At 35.7% G+C, this 16,991-nt stretch overlaps 1 protein-coding gene across 2 annotated transcripts in view; it reads left to right on the top strand.

Moving 5' to 3' along the window:
• man2c1 (mannosidase, alpha, class 2C, member 1) overlaps positions 1–16,991 on the top strand; it is a 42,976-nt gene that overhangs the window by 15,170 nt on the left and 10,815 nt on the right. For both annotated transcript variants that reach the window (XM_039773686.1, XM_039773687.1), the window contains exons 11-21: positions 1,192–1,287; positions 1,380–1,525; positions 2,681–2,804; positions 5,002–5,123; positions 6,090–6,175; positions 7,824–7,979; positions 8,442–8,524; positions 10,872–10,966; positions 11,422–11,526; positions 11,666–11,822; positions 12,279–12,422. In XM_039773686.1, the coding sequence (XP_039629620.1) occupies positions 1,192–1,287; positions 1,380–1,525; positions 2,681–2,804; positions 5,002–5,123; positions 6,090–6,175; positions 7,824–7,979; positions 8,442–8,524; positions 10,872–10,966; positions 11,422–11,526; positions 11,666–11,822; positions 12,279–12,422 (1,314 nt within the window). The remainder of the gene's footprint in view (positions 1–1,191; positions 1,288–1,379; positions 1,526–2,680; positions 2,805–5,001; positions 5,124–6,089; positions 6,176–7,823; positions 7,980–8,441; positions 8,525–10,871; positions 10,967–11,421; positions 11,527–11,665; positions 11,823–12,278; positions 12,423–16,991) is intronic.

Raw genomic sequence — 16,991 nt, forward strand, 5'->3', positions numbered from 1 at the left:
TTCATTTTCCTTCCATTTTGCAAAGTTGCACATATTGGGTTCATTGACAACATTAAATGTTAGAGTTCGTCTTGCAATGTACTGTCGTCTTGAATTAGAACTGGTTGGCAGGCTCTGGCTTCCTGCAGATGTGTAAAAGAATAAGTGGTTTGAGAAGAATGGTTAGAAGAGTAAATATTGCTCCTATTTATATCCTAACATGTGCATATTTAAAGGAGGTGATATAGATAAGTGCTTCCATACCTTCAGAATTATGCTATTTAAGAATAGCAGTTTGAAAGCCTTGATATTTTATAGATCATAGTATTGTACATATTATCTGTTCTTGTTTAAGTCTGCAACTAAGATTTAACTTCACAAGTGTTGGAAACTCTAGATACGATATAGATACTTCTTTGTGTTTGATATAAGACTGAAGAGCTGCTATTTTGTTGATTATTTTATTTCATTTTAAACTTTGAATGTGAAATAGCAGTATTTACACACATGACCAAACGTATGTATTTCCAGTAGTTAATAAATTATACTAAGCAGTTTGCAAATACTGTTTGTGCATTTTGCATATAACACACTACATCTTCAGATGTTGTCTTTCACTGTTCCAAATATCAAGACTTAAGGAGCCTGTAAAATTATAAATGTAAATTTGGGCATGATAACAATGTAGTATTTTTTTATTAACTTGTATGTGTGGCCCGGAACATTCATAACTTCTTTTTATAGTCTTCTTTTATTTTTTTTCCTATTATAAGCTTGTAAGATATATAGGGTTCTTTTTAAAAATGATGGAAAAAAAATGTACTGAGAATTGCGTCACTTCCTGTGTGATTTTGGGCTATACAAAAATAAACTGTATTGTATTGTATTGTAATATGTGAATTAAAGTAAAAATTGGTGAGATTTATGATTGAATTCAAATAGGAAAAATTGCTCAGAATAAAGTGTAAAGAAAAGATATTAGATAATTATTTGCTTAAAGGTGTGTTCTATGAATTATTAATTAAATAATTAATAATAAAATTATTATTTGTTACAGTATTTCACTTGATTATCTGCATTGTTTGTCTAATGTGGCTTTCATCTGCTTTCCGTTACTGATACAGTTACTGATAGAAGTATGCAGCTTAAATGTGACTTTTCCACACTGGAACATCTCCTGTTTTTATGCTTTAATAACAATCTGTTTTTCAGCACAACACTTTTTTTTGGGAAGGCATTGATGGGTCCAAAGTTCTGACCCACTTTCCTCCTGGCAACTCCTATGAGATGAAGTGTAAAGTGGAGGATGTGAGTTCCTTCAGTTTCCTACATATAACTTTTGTGTAATGATAAAGTCAGTTGTGTGTAATTGGTAACTTATTTATTTGATTGTTTTTTAGTTGCTAAATACAGTGAGGAATAACAAGGACAAAGGGAGAGCCAATCACAGTGCATTGTTGTTTGGATTTGGGGATGGAGGTGGAGGTCCAACACAGATAATGTTGGACCGGCTGGAGCGAGTGATGGACACTGATGGATTGCCCAGGTTAGTGTGAAACCTTGAAGTTGCTAAAAAAAGAAAAAAATATTGCTGTCATTGTCAAAAAGCAATACAAACTCCAGAAAAAAGCACTAAACAATGTAAGGTCCTATGTGTACTGCAAACGCCACAACATTTTTCTGGATTTCAAAATCTTTTATTTTGTATATTTCATAGTTAGCATTGTCTCAAATACTTTATGCATACCATACAATTTCTTTTCCTATTTTCATTTCATTCCTAGCAGGTACTATATCTAATTATGATGTAACAAAAGAAGCTAGTATCCAGGATTGAATATCTAATCTTTTTTTTTTAATTTTATATAATATTTCATAGGTGGAATAATACTAAAAAAATGATTAAGAGCACAAGACAACTGGATCATTTGTATATAGTTTATTATGCTATATATACAGTAGCCTCCTGGTTAATTTATTCTCTTTAATGAAGAATAACATCTAATATTATAATACTACACAAGCACCAAAATATGTTCAAACACGTTACACAGCATACTGGGTAAAGGAGGTAAATGATTAATCTTTGCCAAAGAAATATGATCATGTAATGGGGATAACAAGGTTTATCTGTAATCCCATCAACAATTAAGATATTTTCCAAGTAATACAGTGAACATGACATTGGTTTAGCTATATTTGAGAGAGATAATATACATTTATGTTAGAATCATTTTTTTATCCCACATTAATTATCTTTGCTAATGGCTGGCATGTGGAAGTCAAATGCGATGTTAGCAGCAATTGTATTTAGAATATCAAAGTTTAGATTCAGCTGGATAAGCAGGAAGAGAATCAAATGTACTGTGGAGGCCTAAGTTCTCATCTTAGAGGAAAACACAAAACATTTATATCATACAGATATATATATATATACACACACAGTATGATATAAAACCTTTTATTGTTAATTAAGCCAGTCTTTTAGAGAATTTGTTATAATACCGGCAAGCTGGGAAAGGGTGATTTAGATTGTTTATGTCTTATTGACTTACTTTTCTTTTTTATGGAAAGCAGAGCATTCATTTTGTTGCTTCATTATGTTCATAGGAACATAAACTGATAAAAATGCATCCACCTTCTGCTTTTAGACATTTTAGATGAGCAGTGATTTAAACATGTTGTGTTGTTCATATTACAGAATCCAAATATCCAACCCTGATAAGCTTTTTACTGCCTTAGAAGCCAACACCTCCCTTCTGTGCAGCTGGACAGGAGAGCTTTTCTTGGAGCTGCACAATGGCACATATACAACACAAGCTCAGGTATTGTCTATTTGCTACCTGAATTTGACTTTCAATATACAGTATATACAGTATAACTCAGATACAAGAAGTTCTTTGTATATCTGTACAAGATCAGAGTGCTGGCAAACCCTTAGAAATGAGTTAATTTTTAAGACTAAAAGACATTTAATCTGAAAGCAATACATTTTAAAAATAACTTCATCGCACAAACTTCCATTCATTTATAAGAAATGTTGTATCTTAGATATTGTTAACTGTGAAAACTGGGTAAAGAATCATGCGTACTTTGCAACATGTATGAAGTAAAAACAGAAGTAATTTTTATGTTGGCCCAGAACTGAAAGCTGAAATGAAGAATATTTGCAAGTTGCAGTTAGAGTAGTAATAAATACTTATTTCACAAAGTCCTTGCAACTCGCAGGTGAATGGTATAATGGGATGAATTTGATAACATTACCACAACCTTAATACTACGCTTCATAAGCCCAAGAGACATGTGAACTTTAATTTGACGTCGGAAGTTTTTTACTTTTCAGTGTGACTTTTTTTTCCCTGTCTTGCCTGTTTTATCTGATGCGTGTTATAAAACTTTTAACATCTGTTGAATAAGAATTGATGTTTAACCATATTACCTTCTGAAACTTTATGTAGCACTTCTTAAAAAAAAAAAAAAAAAAAAAAGAAAAAGCTATGTAGCCCTTGTTGCATAGAATGCACAATAAACTTTAACATTGTAGCACTCCTACCTGCCAGCACAAAAAATCCAGACATAATTTCACCCATTGCTTGACTATTGACAGTTGGGAAGAAGAAGAGAAAGAGGCCGGGGTTTACTAAATAATATTAAAAAGAAATATTTATATATTAGAAAAACAAAGACACTGGTCAGAGACTTAAAGGAAGCAGTGGGCAAACCACTCTTCCATCTACATCAGAGAGGACTTTGTGAAGGGGGATCAGTGCCTTTAAATTTCTTTTAGTTACCATTACTGAAAACCTGAAATGTGCAAAACACAACTCGGGTATTTTCAAGAGGGTGCAATAATGTTGTAGTTTGCTTCCTTAGATGTTTGAGGAAACCAGGATATCTCTTTCTCTTTCTATACTCAGAAACTTCTACAAGTGTGCAGTGGACTCCATACTCATCCATGTATGGCACCACTCAGCTTTGCATCTTAGAAACACTTCACTCTGTGGTGAATACAGCACTACTGCTACACAGTTCTCCTCTGTGCAGGACATATATATATACCTAGGCCATTATGTTCAGTCATTCTTGTATCTCCTTTTTTCTGGCAAATGGTATACAGCCATTAGCACTTGCACCATTCGAATCAGAAATGGATCTTATCCACAGGTCAGAAGCTTAATTAATGGCCATTTATAATGACAAATTCATGATTGCTTATTGCATTTAATATATAATATATTTTATATCTGCTGTTGGTGTTGTAGTATTGTCAGTAGTGTGTGGGAGACATGCAAGTAAGAATTTGTATTGTAATATGTGCACATGACACTAAATGAGCCTCATTTCTGTATAGAAATGCCCTCTACCATCCTGGTAAATCATTACATGCCTCACATTACTCATTAAAGATGACATTTGAAAGTAAGTAAGAGCATTACAGACATTTGAGAGAAAGTAATCTGAAATTTGTAGAAGAATAGAGATCATCATTACCAAGCCTGAAAGGGATTGCACCTCTACTGTTAAGAAAACATTCAAAGGAACTTTTCATATCATGTGTACAGTTAATTGCTCTGCTTCATTAATTCTGTTAGAGACATCTTATGGGCAATGAAACGGTTATTTTTTTTTTCTGACAATGGGCAATGAAACGGTTATTTTTTTTTCTGACAATCTAATGTATTGGCATATTGCTGAACCTCGAAAAAGTGTATGACTTTCATGTTACAGTCTGCTCAACGTTAGATGCATTGATTAAATGATTCCCATGTGTGTTCCATGTATAAATATCACACAAAAATACCCTAAAAAACAATCAAAATATAAGAGACACTGCCACATAAAGAAAAATATTATAAATACACTCTTTCATTTTTAGACCAAATATAACAGCTTTAAGTTATATTAAAAACATCATTTTTTTACACTTTTATTTAATGTATGGTGCATATTTTTTGATAGCTTTTTGTGGTGCCAGAATGTATTTCACAGTTACTGTTTATATTTTCTCTATGCGATTTAAAGATAAAGCTTGGCAACAGACAGTGTGAAGCTTTACTTCATGATATCGAAGTAGCAAGCAGTCTGGCTTTGATAAGAGACAAGAACTTTCTCTATCCTTTGGACCGATTACACCATCTCTGGAGGTGAGTTACTGTAGTTGTTGGGTTTGTAAATGGACTTTGACATTTGAAAAGATTTATGATTAATAATATGCCGAATAATGTCTGATTTAGTAAAGTTCTTTAGTCTTCACCTGTTAGTTTCATTAATAAGGTATGAGAACACGGCAAGGATATCCAGTTTAGTATAAAAAGTATAAACTGTTGCGGCACTTTACTGTTTTCATAATGATGCTGATAGTCTGGTTTCAGGTCTTTTTCCTTTGCAAGAAATAATTCAAAGGCGGCATTAGTTTGATTACATCTAACGTATGAGGTAGATATTTACCTATAGTACATACCCACATATTAGATATGAGTGAAGTTACACTGGTGGTATTTTCTCTGCATTTTTGCATTCTTATTTTAGATTTTACTTTCACTCAGCTCTATTTTATGTCCATTTCTGTCATCTAATTTAATAATAACCTGTACACATCTTTTTGTTATTGATTTAAGTCCTGTTTTACACTGTTAACATAATTTATGTGTCATTTGTGATTCAGTGCATTTGTTACTTATTTTACATTGCAGGAGGAAGTTTAGTGGTTTGATTTATTTTTTTACTGCAATACACAAAAACATAAAAATAAGCTTAAAACATGGAGTACAGGGCTTTGAGAACATGCATCCTCTCTGCATTTACAGGCTGAAATTAGTACATTTCTATAATGTGACTGTGGTGTTTTTCATATTTCCGGGATGCATTGAGATCCACATACAGAATAGGAAAGATCCAAGCCACAAAAGTTCATGACTGATTCTTTATGAAAAAAAAAACAAACAGTTACTTCAACATCACTTAATTTATTTGTTGAGCTTTAAATTCTGACAACCTATAGAATTTCTGCAGCTAAATAAATGACTTAAGACTTAAATAAAGTCATGGCAGAGCCTCGGCACTGATTCTGAATGTGTTGTTTTGTATGCTGATTTTTTTTTTTTTTGCAGATTATTACTGCTCAATCAGTTCCATGATGTCATTCCAGGCAGTTGCATTAAGTTGGTGGTTGAGGATGCAATTAAATACTATGATGGTAAGTTCAGGGAATGGGTAGCTTTGTGCCTTTTTGTTTATTTGGGTTCTCATAAATACAGTGCAGTGATAGCAATAACATTTAAAAAAAAAAATTATAATGTTGTCATTTAGTCAGATCAGTAAGCCATATCTTTACTGTCCTGGTAAGGCTTCATACTGTGACACCCCCTGAATTGCTAAGACTGTTACTACTTCTTACCACAAAAGTATTAGAAATGTCGTAGTAGTGTATTAAACATCTTGTGGATAGAAAACCTGTACAACATTCAAGACATTACAACTTTAGAAAACTTTAGATGAAAACAGGCCATTTAGACCAATAAAGCTCACCAGTCGTAGCTATTTAATTCTTCCAAAATAACATCAAGACTAGTTTTGAAGGTTCCCAAGATCCTACTGTCTACCACACTACTTGGTAACTTAATTCATACATCTATTGTTCTGTGCACCAAGAAAATCTTTATATTTAATACATTTTTATTTTATTTAAAAAAACAAAAAAAAACGAAACAAATGCAAAGAAAACAAAAGAAAAATTGAAATATAAAGAAAAGAGCAAAACAACATTCAACCCCCACCAAAGAGAAAAAGATGAGAGACAAGCAAAAAAAAACAACTTTCTAAATATAATAGAGCAATTTAATAGTATAAGACAGGGATCCTTAAAGTATGGGGCTATGGTCTGCCACTGTTGGGTTGCAAGTTACTGTTGTATTTAATGGTAATAAGTCATGGATGGTTTACAGATTGGGTTGCGGAAGGCTGATTAAGCAGTCAATACTGCTCTTTGCTCTGATGATCATCCTTGTTTCTTCCACCTGCAATCTGACAATTGTCCATAATACTTCAAGATGGACACCTGCACTGATAATTGTCTGGACATTCAACAAGAAATGGGTCCTCAAAGAAACTAAAAAGGTCAAGACTTTGATAAAAAAAAAATGTAAACAACCCTGGCATAAGGCAGTCAGTCATAGGCCCAGCATGCTTGGTCTAATATAATATGAATTTTTGCCATTTTAAGTTTTGGACAAATCCACTAAGAGAGAATTCGATTTTTTTTTCTAATGTGAGATTAAATAGAACATCTCCCACCCAGTAGTATAGGCTGTTACAACCGATTTATTCTTATTCACTTTTAATGCAATCTGGAAGGACACCAAATATGACTGTTAATGGATTAGGAGTGACTGTAACACCAGGACTATTGGAGGAATATATAAATTACTGCATTCCCAAAACATATGGACTACTAATGTTAGAGCCAGATGGCAACACTCACAGGCTGGACCTTGCACTGGTAACATTTTAGATACTTTTAAATGAGATTAATATGATTAAAGGAAGATTTTTTTTAGTTGAATTCTGGAATGCTTGGCGCACGTAGAACTAGAATGTGTTCGATGTATGGCTGAGTCTCGCTCATTTTCTGTAATACTAATTGGTCCCTTTCCCAGCATTCCTTTTGATCATTAAAGAGTAGATTCTTTGAAATACTTTTATCCATTGTTGAAATGCTGCGTGAATCATCATCAAGACTAATCAGTTATACAAGATCATGTTATATTTCAAGTTATAAATCTACTAAGTAATTGATCTTTTACTTTGCTTATTCACATCCAATTTTTTATATGCTTATGATTTAGAGATTCGAAATACTGGTTCTGCTCTGTTGAAGGAAGCACTTCAGGCACTTCTGCCGCAAGATCTAGAGAAAAGCTGTCATGTGGTATTTAACAGTATGCCGTGGGAGCGCACTGAAGTCATCTCAGTACCAGGGGGCAGTGCTGAACCATTGCTTGGTACATAAACATTCTTAAGGTATTTTAGACAAAAGAAAATGCGCTGTTAAAGAATATTTATGCATTGTTGTTTTGGTAGTTGAAGGTGTTTCTGGATATTTAAGTAACTCTCAGCCACATTTATTCACTATAATACTGCTGATCCTGTTTAACAGAGTAAGCAATAGGTCCCAGTGCCTAATACATTAATCTGTAACCTACATATATCATATGTAGATAGATACTTTATTAATCCCAAGGGGAAAAATCACACACACATATAGTATACCATTATGAAGTATGTGTTACCTCGAACATCAGTGCCCCCTAAATAAATGCATTTTGACAAATTTAAAAGAATGATGAGGTATGTTTAGATTAATAGTTCAATTTACTTTAATGTAGACTAATAGACTAATGTTATTGTTGAGTGTGCCTGCTATCATTATTCCCTTAAACAAATTGTGTTTCTTTTTCTGTTAGCGTTAGTAAAGGTCCCAAGTATTGGAATTGCTTCTGTGGAGGAGTCCGTTGAACCAGGCTGTTCTGTTACGGTATCAACACAGGTAACTGAACACTATTTACTTTGTGATACACATACTGTAGCGTTGATATGATGAACAACAATCATAAGTGTCCAACAGCAGTTTAGAGGCATGAGTTAAAACAGAAATTTATTTTAGAAAATCAGATGTCTGTTCTGTTTTTATGCAAGTTCATGTATAGGGAGTACATGAAATTGGCTCTCAGATTCCACGACAGTAAAAATAATACTGTATAGTTCAGAAACCCAGACAAGCATCTTTCCTTTGTTCATTCGCTTCTCAGGTTTGAATTGGAGTATGATATTTATAGTTCTAAAATAGTGGGTGATTACTTTAGTTTTGTCTTTTTTTTAACTAAGGGGCTTTGCCCCCTACTCGCTTCACTCGCCAACCCCCCTGCCTGTGCTACGCACCAGCCACTTCACGTCTCTACCGCTCACGTATGTGGATTTCACTTTCACCAAACAACAAATCCTTTAATTCTCATGGATACGACTCTTCGTTGGGAAGAAACACTACTTGTTTTTCCCTGATGGTAACACGAATTAGACAATCTACAAGTCTCCAACTTAAAGTGTAAAGCCAAACACTATCTACATACTTCTGTCATATCACCTGTGTTCATATACTGTAGTCGATCTCTTTTCGCTGTTTCATTATTTCACCGAGTAATAATTTCTGTTTGTTAGTGCTATGATCTTTACTATCAGTTTTTTGACACTTTCAAATTTTAGTACTTTCATAATCTCTAACCAGCTCTGCATGTGTTTCGCACCAATGTTTTTGAACCTCTTTATGACGTTCTACTTTGTCTTCTACTCTTTGTCTTTTATTTCTGAACCTGCTTGGAGCTGCTAGGTTTTCAGTTCCTCTTGTTCCGGGCTGATTATTACTTTCCTTATTTTCCGAATTTTCACTTAGATTATTATTGTTCTTTTTTCAATTCTTTTCTCTCCAATACTTTTGGGCCTTATTTCAACACATTGCCATTTCTTCTTCACTTAGTCTTTGACGTGTCATCTTGTACATATAAAATTATTGTCCATAAAAGGACCACATTGAAGGAAACAAATAGATTGTATGTCTAAAAATACTGTCCAGAAAAGCTTCTCTAAAGGATGAAACTGAGGACTTCTCGTAAACGAATTAAAAAGTATAAAACGTAAACATTTATAGGGGCTGAGAGCACATCAACTGTGTCTGACAATAGCATTCACAGGAATGAGAAATGATTGTACTGTGTGCGTGGTTGTAAACATTTGAAAGGAGGGCAGGACTTTTCAAAATCTCTTTGCATAAAGTCTTGTCTTGCGGGACTTAAAATTTATCTCTCACGGGTCTTTAAATTATCTCAGAGAATGTCTCTTCACAGGCTTTCCTTTTATAATAGAACAATGTGCACTCTAGCAGGTCTACAGAATTGTTTTCTGACAAGTTTGATGAAAAAGTCTCATTAGAAAATTAGAAATGTCCAAATTAGATATTACATTGTAGGCCATCTGGTTTAATAGGTCAGCATGTAGCTAATGGTCCTAAGATAAGCAGGTCAACATAATTAGCAGGTGAAGCTAAACTCCTATACACTTTGTGTGAAGAACTTCCTTCCAATCCCAGTACAATTAAACATAATCTAATTGTGTATTTCAAATGTAAGCTTTAGCTGTGTACTTTACGACAGGGAATTAAAAAATAAGATACTGCAAAAGAAATGATAGCAAGGTTGTGCCTTGGTTAATGCTGCTGTCAAACAGTTTGAGGAAACTGGGGTAGAATTTCAGCCCCACTGTTGCAGTTGTTGTTTGATTCTCTGGTTCACCTCTGAATACCAAAGACATTTATTTTAAGTTTTAATTAACTTTAAATTGGAATGTTGTTAGTGAGTGCAAGTGAATATAAAAATGTTTCCCGATTTGTAGCTCATGCTGCTAAAATATAAAATGGCCCTGTACTTGCATTTACTGTAGATGGATGAACAATCATACCAAACACTGTAATTGCCTTAGAAATTAAACTTTTGGCTTTGAGTGAGTACTTTTCTGCTTACAGAACAGTTGCTCAATAGGTTGTGATAATCTTAGATGGGGTTCACTTTGTGTTTTAATTTTAAAAGTAATGATCAGACATTGATGGGAAGGGAATTATAAGGATGATATTTTGTGGAAAGCAATATGGAAGAGAGACTGAATTCATTTTTATACACATACACATCTTAACCTTGTGGACTGTTTTATATGAGACACCTGGCAAGTTGTCAAGCCACACTGCCAGTTTTTTTTTAATAGAATTAAGCAAGCATTGTGCTGAGTAATGTCTTAATACCTTTAAAACAGTTTGCATTGCAATGAATGCATGTGCTGTCTATCCACAGGCCGATGACAGTGTCATCCTGGAGAATGGAATTCTACGCCTTATTGTTAACAGGAATGGATGTGTCATATCTCTGCGCTTGATTGATTCTAACAGGTACTGAAATTGTTCTTGCTTAGCAAATGTATTTTACATTATAACTCTAACTGTACACACCCTTTGAAAGCGCAGAAGTATAAAAATGAACAAACTGCTTTGCAACATGATTCAAATGCAGTATATGATGAATCAAACACAAGACCTTTTCCAAATGCCCAAGCATAAAATTTACACAGTACTAGACAGAAAATAATGGAAGAGTAGAATCATTTACATGTGTGATATTATTATCTGAGCTGAGATGTATTCACTTCTTGGATTCATAAGTGGGATCTCAAGGGTTGCAACTTGCCTATTAAATTTTTTCCATACTTTGAGAAAGGCTACCTTCATATGTTAATAGTATATAGAAGAATTAGAACATACAGTATAAGAAAAACAGAGTCATGGCAGTGCTATGCATTGTATATACTGGAATGGGACAAATATCTGATTGTAACTGTTAATTTCAGAGAAGCCATCTTGAATGGATGCAGTGGAAACCAGTTTGTTATTTTTGATGACATTCCTCTTTACTGGGATGCCTGGGATGTGATGGATTACCATTTACAGACCAGGTATGGTGGAAGTTCTACTCAGCTTTGGGTGATTTTTTTATAGTTTGATTTGATGAAAGAATTATGAAAATCACTGCTGGAAAATGTAATTGTTGGTAACAACTTTGTCTAAATTATGTTTCTTTCTTGTTTGTTTCAGGAAACCAGTCACTGAGATAATTGAGCCAGTGAGGATTGTGAGTTCTGGAGGTCTGCGGGGCAGTGTCACTTTCTCACTGCGTATTGGTGAAGCTAGCATGCTTTTTCAGGAGATTATCCTCGATGCTCAGTGCCCTTATGTCAAATTTCGTACAAAGGTAGATGTTTACCTCTCTATGCAAACTTGGCAAAAATTCATTAGTGTTGTTCTAAAATAAGCCTGCTGACCCTCTACTTAACCATCCTTTTCTTTTGATGTTTTAATGTGCATGAGCAACTATCTCATAGTGAGCCATCTAATCACATAGTTGTTTAGACTAAGTAGACTAAAGTGTTGAGTGTTAAGTAAGATTTAATTCATTTAGACATATATAAGTAGAATGCTGCACATATTATACTTTTAACTGGGATATATTTTATAAATATATGTTGCATTATGATCTCTAGGCTCAGTAAATCTAGGCTGTATTGGATGGCAAATTTATAGTACAATGTTGTTGGATAATGGCTTAAGAGTTTGTTTGTTTTGCTTATCTGTGGATTTTGAGGCTTGAATCCCAGATTATCTGATGGTAGTGTGCTGAATATAAATTTTGATTTGTCTGTTATAACAGGTAGATTGGAAAGAAGCACATAAGTTCTTGAAGGTGGAGTTTCCAGTGCAGGTTCACAGTGCCAATGCCACATATGAGATTCAGTTTGGCCATCTGCAGAGACCAACACACTGGAACACCTCGTGGGACTGGGCCAGGTTTGAGGTAGGCCTTTTATACTCTTGCTGTTTTTGGTACTCAATGAGAATTTCCAGGGAGGAAAAAGATGCAACAGGGAATGCCTGGGTCCTTCTCCTGTACTTGTACTGGTTTCTAAGCCTATCCTTTCATTAACTGTTGCAGACCTCAAGAATACTAGGAGCACTGAGGCTGCCACAGATTTGCTTAACTATAAAAGGTTACAATTAACAAAAAAACAACGGAATTTAAAGGTCTAGATTGCCCAAATATTGTAAATATACTTCCCGCTATCCACCTATTCAAATAAAAGAAATACTACAGAATAAAAATGCTGCCACAATTACCCAAATATTTACAATGCCCCCTCAAATTAACGAAAAATACACAAACACCAAACTGTATGTGCTGAGTTCCAAAACACTCCAGGATAGCAAAAGTGATAAAACAGTCTAGCTGTAAATAATGAGTACTTATGGATGATGGGGTGTAGCATTTCTCAGCCAAAGCAGCTTCACCAAAAAAATATAAATAAAGTCCTACTGGCAAATCTTGAAGTGTGTGTATGCTTCAGAGGCATGCCTCCTCCACTGCATGAACAATGTGGAACATGTAAGGCAGCTGATAACGCGCACTTCACTGTTCCTCACTGACACTGTAAAGCTGGATCTATTGGCACTGAAGGACTATTCTCTGGCTGGAAATTCTTCCTATTTATTTATAAATGAGCAAGTTGACAGTTAATCAATAAAATATTCCTGACAGCCCTTCTCCTAGGGTAACAAATAAACATACAAGCAAACTACGATTTCCATGAAGCCCATTTCTAAAATATTTATGATGACGTCACACATACTTGTCTTTTCAATCGGAAATAATCTGCTATCTCCCATCTTTAAGACTGTATTGTTAAAGCAAGCAGCTGAATGATTTGTCTCCATTTCAAAAATATATATGTTTATATATGTCTATTCATTTATTTTGTAACCCCTCATCCAGTTAAGGATATATGAAAACCTTTTGTACTTCCTCATAGCACTGGGCACAGTTGAGAAGCATCAGAAAACATTCTTGCTGAAATCTGGGATTTACATGGGAGTTGATCTTTTAAATTATTAGTTTCATAGTCTCCCAACAAAGCTGTTTTGTTCACACTTTACAGAAATCTTAAGTACTGCTTCTAGCTGTACCTCAACAATAATTGAAAAAGCCTCAGTTTTACCAATGAACCTTATTAGTGAGGTCTTTTGAAGGTGACGTATTGTTTTTCAGAGTGTTGGCCTACTTTCATTTGCCAGAGATGCATGTGTCCTAAAGTATTCAATAATTAACCTCCTTGGCATTCATCCTGAGCACCTCTTGGATTCAGAATTTCATGTAAAAATGGTAACCTGTTTTGTTGAAATATATAGTGTTGTGCCTGAATAATATTTGGGACAATTTTCTGCTGCCATCTTATGGATAAAAATAACAAATTGCAAAAAAAAAAACATGAATTTTTTTCTATAAATTCTGCTGCTCTGTGGTAACTCATTAATATTCATAGGTAGGGTGGAAAACAATTGCTTGTAAATGAAAAACTGTAAAGCCAGTTTTAGAATGAAATGAAACTGTAGCATTAGATGAATCAAGGAATAGTGAGGAGAGTGTGAATTGGTCATCAGGCGTTGACATGAATAGTGAAGTTGATGCATTATGGTACTGGGAGTAGATTCATACCTGGTGGCATGGATCGTGGACTATCTTACAGACAGACCTCAGTATGTGCATCTTGGGAACTGCAGGTCTGACATTGTGGTCAGCAACACAGGAGCGCCGTAGAGAACTGTACTTTCTCCGGTCCTGTTCAGCCTATATACATCAGACTTCCAATACTCGGAGTCCTGCCACGTGCAAAAGTTCGCTGATGACACTGCTATCATGGGCTACATCAGGAGTGGGCAGGAGGAGGAGTATAGGAACCTAATCAAGGACTTTGTTAAATGGTGCGACTAAAACCACTTACACCTGAACACCAGCAAAACCAAGGAATCGGTGGTAGATTTTAGGAGACCTAGGCCCCTCATGGACCCCATGATCATCAGAGGTGACTGTGTGCAGGGGGTACAAACCTATAAATACCTGGGAGTGCAGGTGGATGATAAATTGGACAGGTCTGCCAATACTGATGCTCTGTGTAAGAAAGGACAGAGCCGACTATACTTCCTTAGGAGACTGGTGTCCTTCAACATCTGCAACAAGATGCTGCAGATGTTCTATCAGACGGTTGTGGCGAGTGCACTCTTCTACGTGGTGGTGTGCTGGGGAGGTATCATAAAGAAGAGGGACGCCTGGACAAACTGGTGAGGAAGGCAGGCTCTATTGTAGGCAAGGAGCTGGACAGTTTGACATCCGTGGCAGAGTGACGGGCGCTGAGCAGGCTCCTGTCAATCATAGAGAATCCACTGCATCCACTGAACAGGATCATCACCAGACACTACCATACTATGCGACTCTTCAGTTCCACCCGGGGGGGTAAACGTTAACATTATTCAAAGTTATTGTCTGTTTTTACCTGCATTTTTATTACTCTTTAATTTAATATTGTTTTTGTGTCAGTATGCTGCTGCTGTAGTATATGAATTTCCCCTTGGGATGAATAAAGTATCGATCGATCGATCTATCTATCTGATGACCTAACTGTCGTGCTCTGGCTGGTGAATTTTTGCAGCTGAATTGCAAAAAGGTAATATTGTTTTGATCAAGTAGATGTGCAAGAAGACATTAGCCCCCTAAGTCCATCAACTGTCACTGTTCATCTTGGGGGAAATGTGGAAGTCACTAAGCCACGTGCTGTGGTAGCCTATAATAACACAATGGGCGGTGTCGATCCTGGGGATCAGGCTCTGACATTCTACCCTATAAGAAAAATCTTATAAGAAAGGTGCACTAAGAAACACGCTTGTACTGTCTCGTTTGCAACATATGGCTGTACTGTACATGGTGATTGTTTCAAAACATATCACCTGTAAGACGTGTTGTAAATCTGCATCAGTATAGTAGGGGCCACTTGACATGTACAGTATGGGTATTTTCTTGTTGGGAAAAAAAAATTCAAAGCTTTTAGCTCTTTTTTCCGAGGTAAACACTAGGGAGGTTACAAAATCTCCTTAAGTGGCTTACAGTAGCAACAAATAAGGCATCAGACTGCAAGTGAAGCAAAAGCCTTCAAAAAAATAAAACATCCATCCATTATCCAACCCATTGTATCCTAACTACAGGGATTGGTTGGAGCCAATCTCAGCGAACAGAGGGCGCAAGGCAGGAAACAAATCGCGGGCAGGGCGCCAGCCCACCACAGGGCACACACACACACACTCACACAAGCAAACACTAGGGACAATTTTAGAATCTCCAATACACCTAACCTTTGGACTGTGGGAGGAAACTGGAGTACCCGGAGGAAACCCACACAGACACACGGGGAGAACATGCAAACTCCATGCAGGGAGGACCCAGGAAGCGAACCCGGGTCTCCTAACTGTGAGGCAGCAGCGCTACCTACTGCGCCACCATGCCGCCCTAAAATAAAACATGTTGTCTATATTTATGAGCATGGTTATGGCAACAAAACAAAGTTGGAAATAATTTCAACTCAGTGTTTTAGCACTATGTTTTGCAATCGTGAAATCAGTGGGTATAGAAAAGAATCCCTCCTCTGAAATATTCCTTTTTTTTTTTTTTGCTGTATGGCCTTAAATGAAAACACACATAAAAAATATTTCTTCCTAGCTTTACTTACTCCAGCGTTTCTCAACCTTTCAGTATTTGCGACTCGAGTTTTCATAACAGTTTTAATCGCGCCCCCCCTAACGTTTTTTTGAAAGGAGCCCACTAATACCAATTTGTTCTTTTTTAATTAATGATATATCATAGATGCATATTTTATTATACCTACTTAACTTTTATCGACATTTATCTAACTCTATATTTATTTTTCTAGTATCAGAATGTAGTTTAAGTTAATTAGTTTTGGTTTCAAAGATGTATTTTTCATATTTTTGATTCTTGTTTTCTTTTTTCCACATCTTTGCGCCCCCCATTTTGTTACTTCGCGCCCCCTTAGGGGTGCCCGCCCCACAGTTTGAGAACCACTGACTTACTCAATGCAACCAATAACATCCAAGTGAAATTATCATAGCTACAGTTCTCAGGATCACCCCCTAATGTCAATGTCATTTTGCTGACCCAACTTTTGCTTTAATGACATCCTTGAGTCTGTTGGGATATTTCTCTATCAGCTTTGCACTTCTAGATTGAGTAATATTTACCCCCACTCTTCTTTACAGTTTAACTGTTCAAGTTCAGTCAAATTGGATGGTAAGCATTGGTGGTCTGCTATCTTCAAATCTTTCCACAGATTTTCAATGGGATTTAGGTCTGGGCTCTGACTGGCCACTCGCGGACAATTAACTTTTTTCTCCTTCAGCCACAGTATGTGCTATTTTGCTGTGTGCTTCGGGTTGTTGTCGTGTTGAAAGGTGAACATTCTGCTCATCTTCAACTTTCTGGCAGATGGTAGCAGGTTTTCCTCATGAATTTGACGGGATTTTGCCC

Source organism: Polypterus senegalus, chromosome 12 (assembly GCF_016835505.1).
Source record: "Polypterus senegalus isolate Bchr_013 chromosome 12, ASM1683550v1, whole genome shotgun sequence".
Classification (NCBI taxonomy): Eukaryota; Metazoa; Chordata; class Cladistia; order Polypteriformes; family Polypteridae; genus Polypterus; species Polypterus senegalus.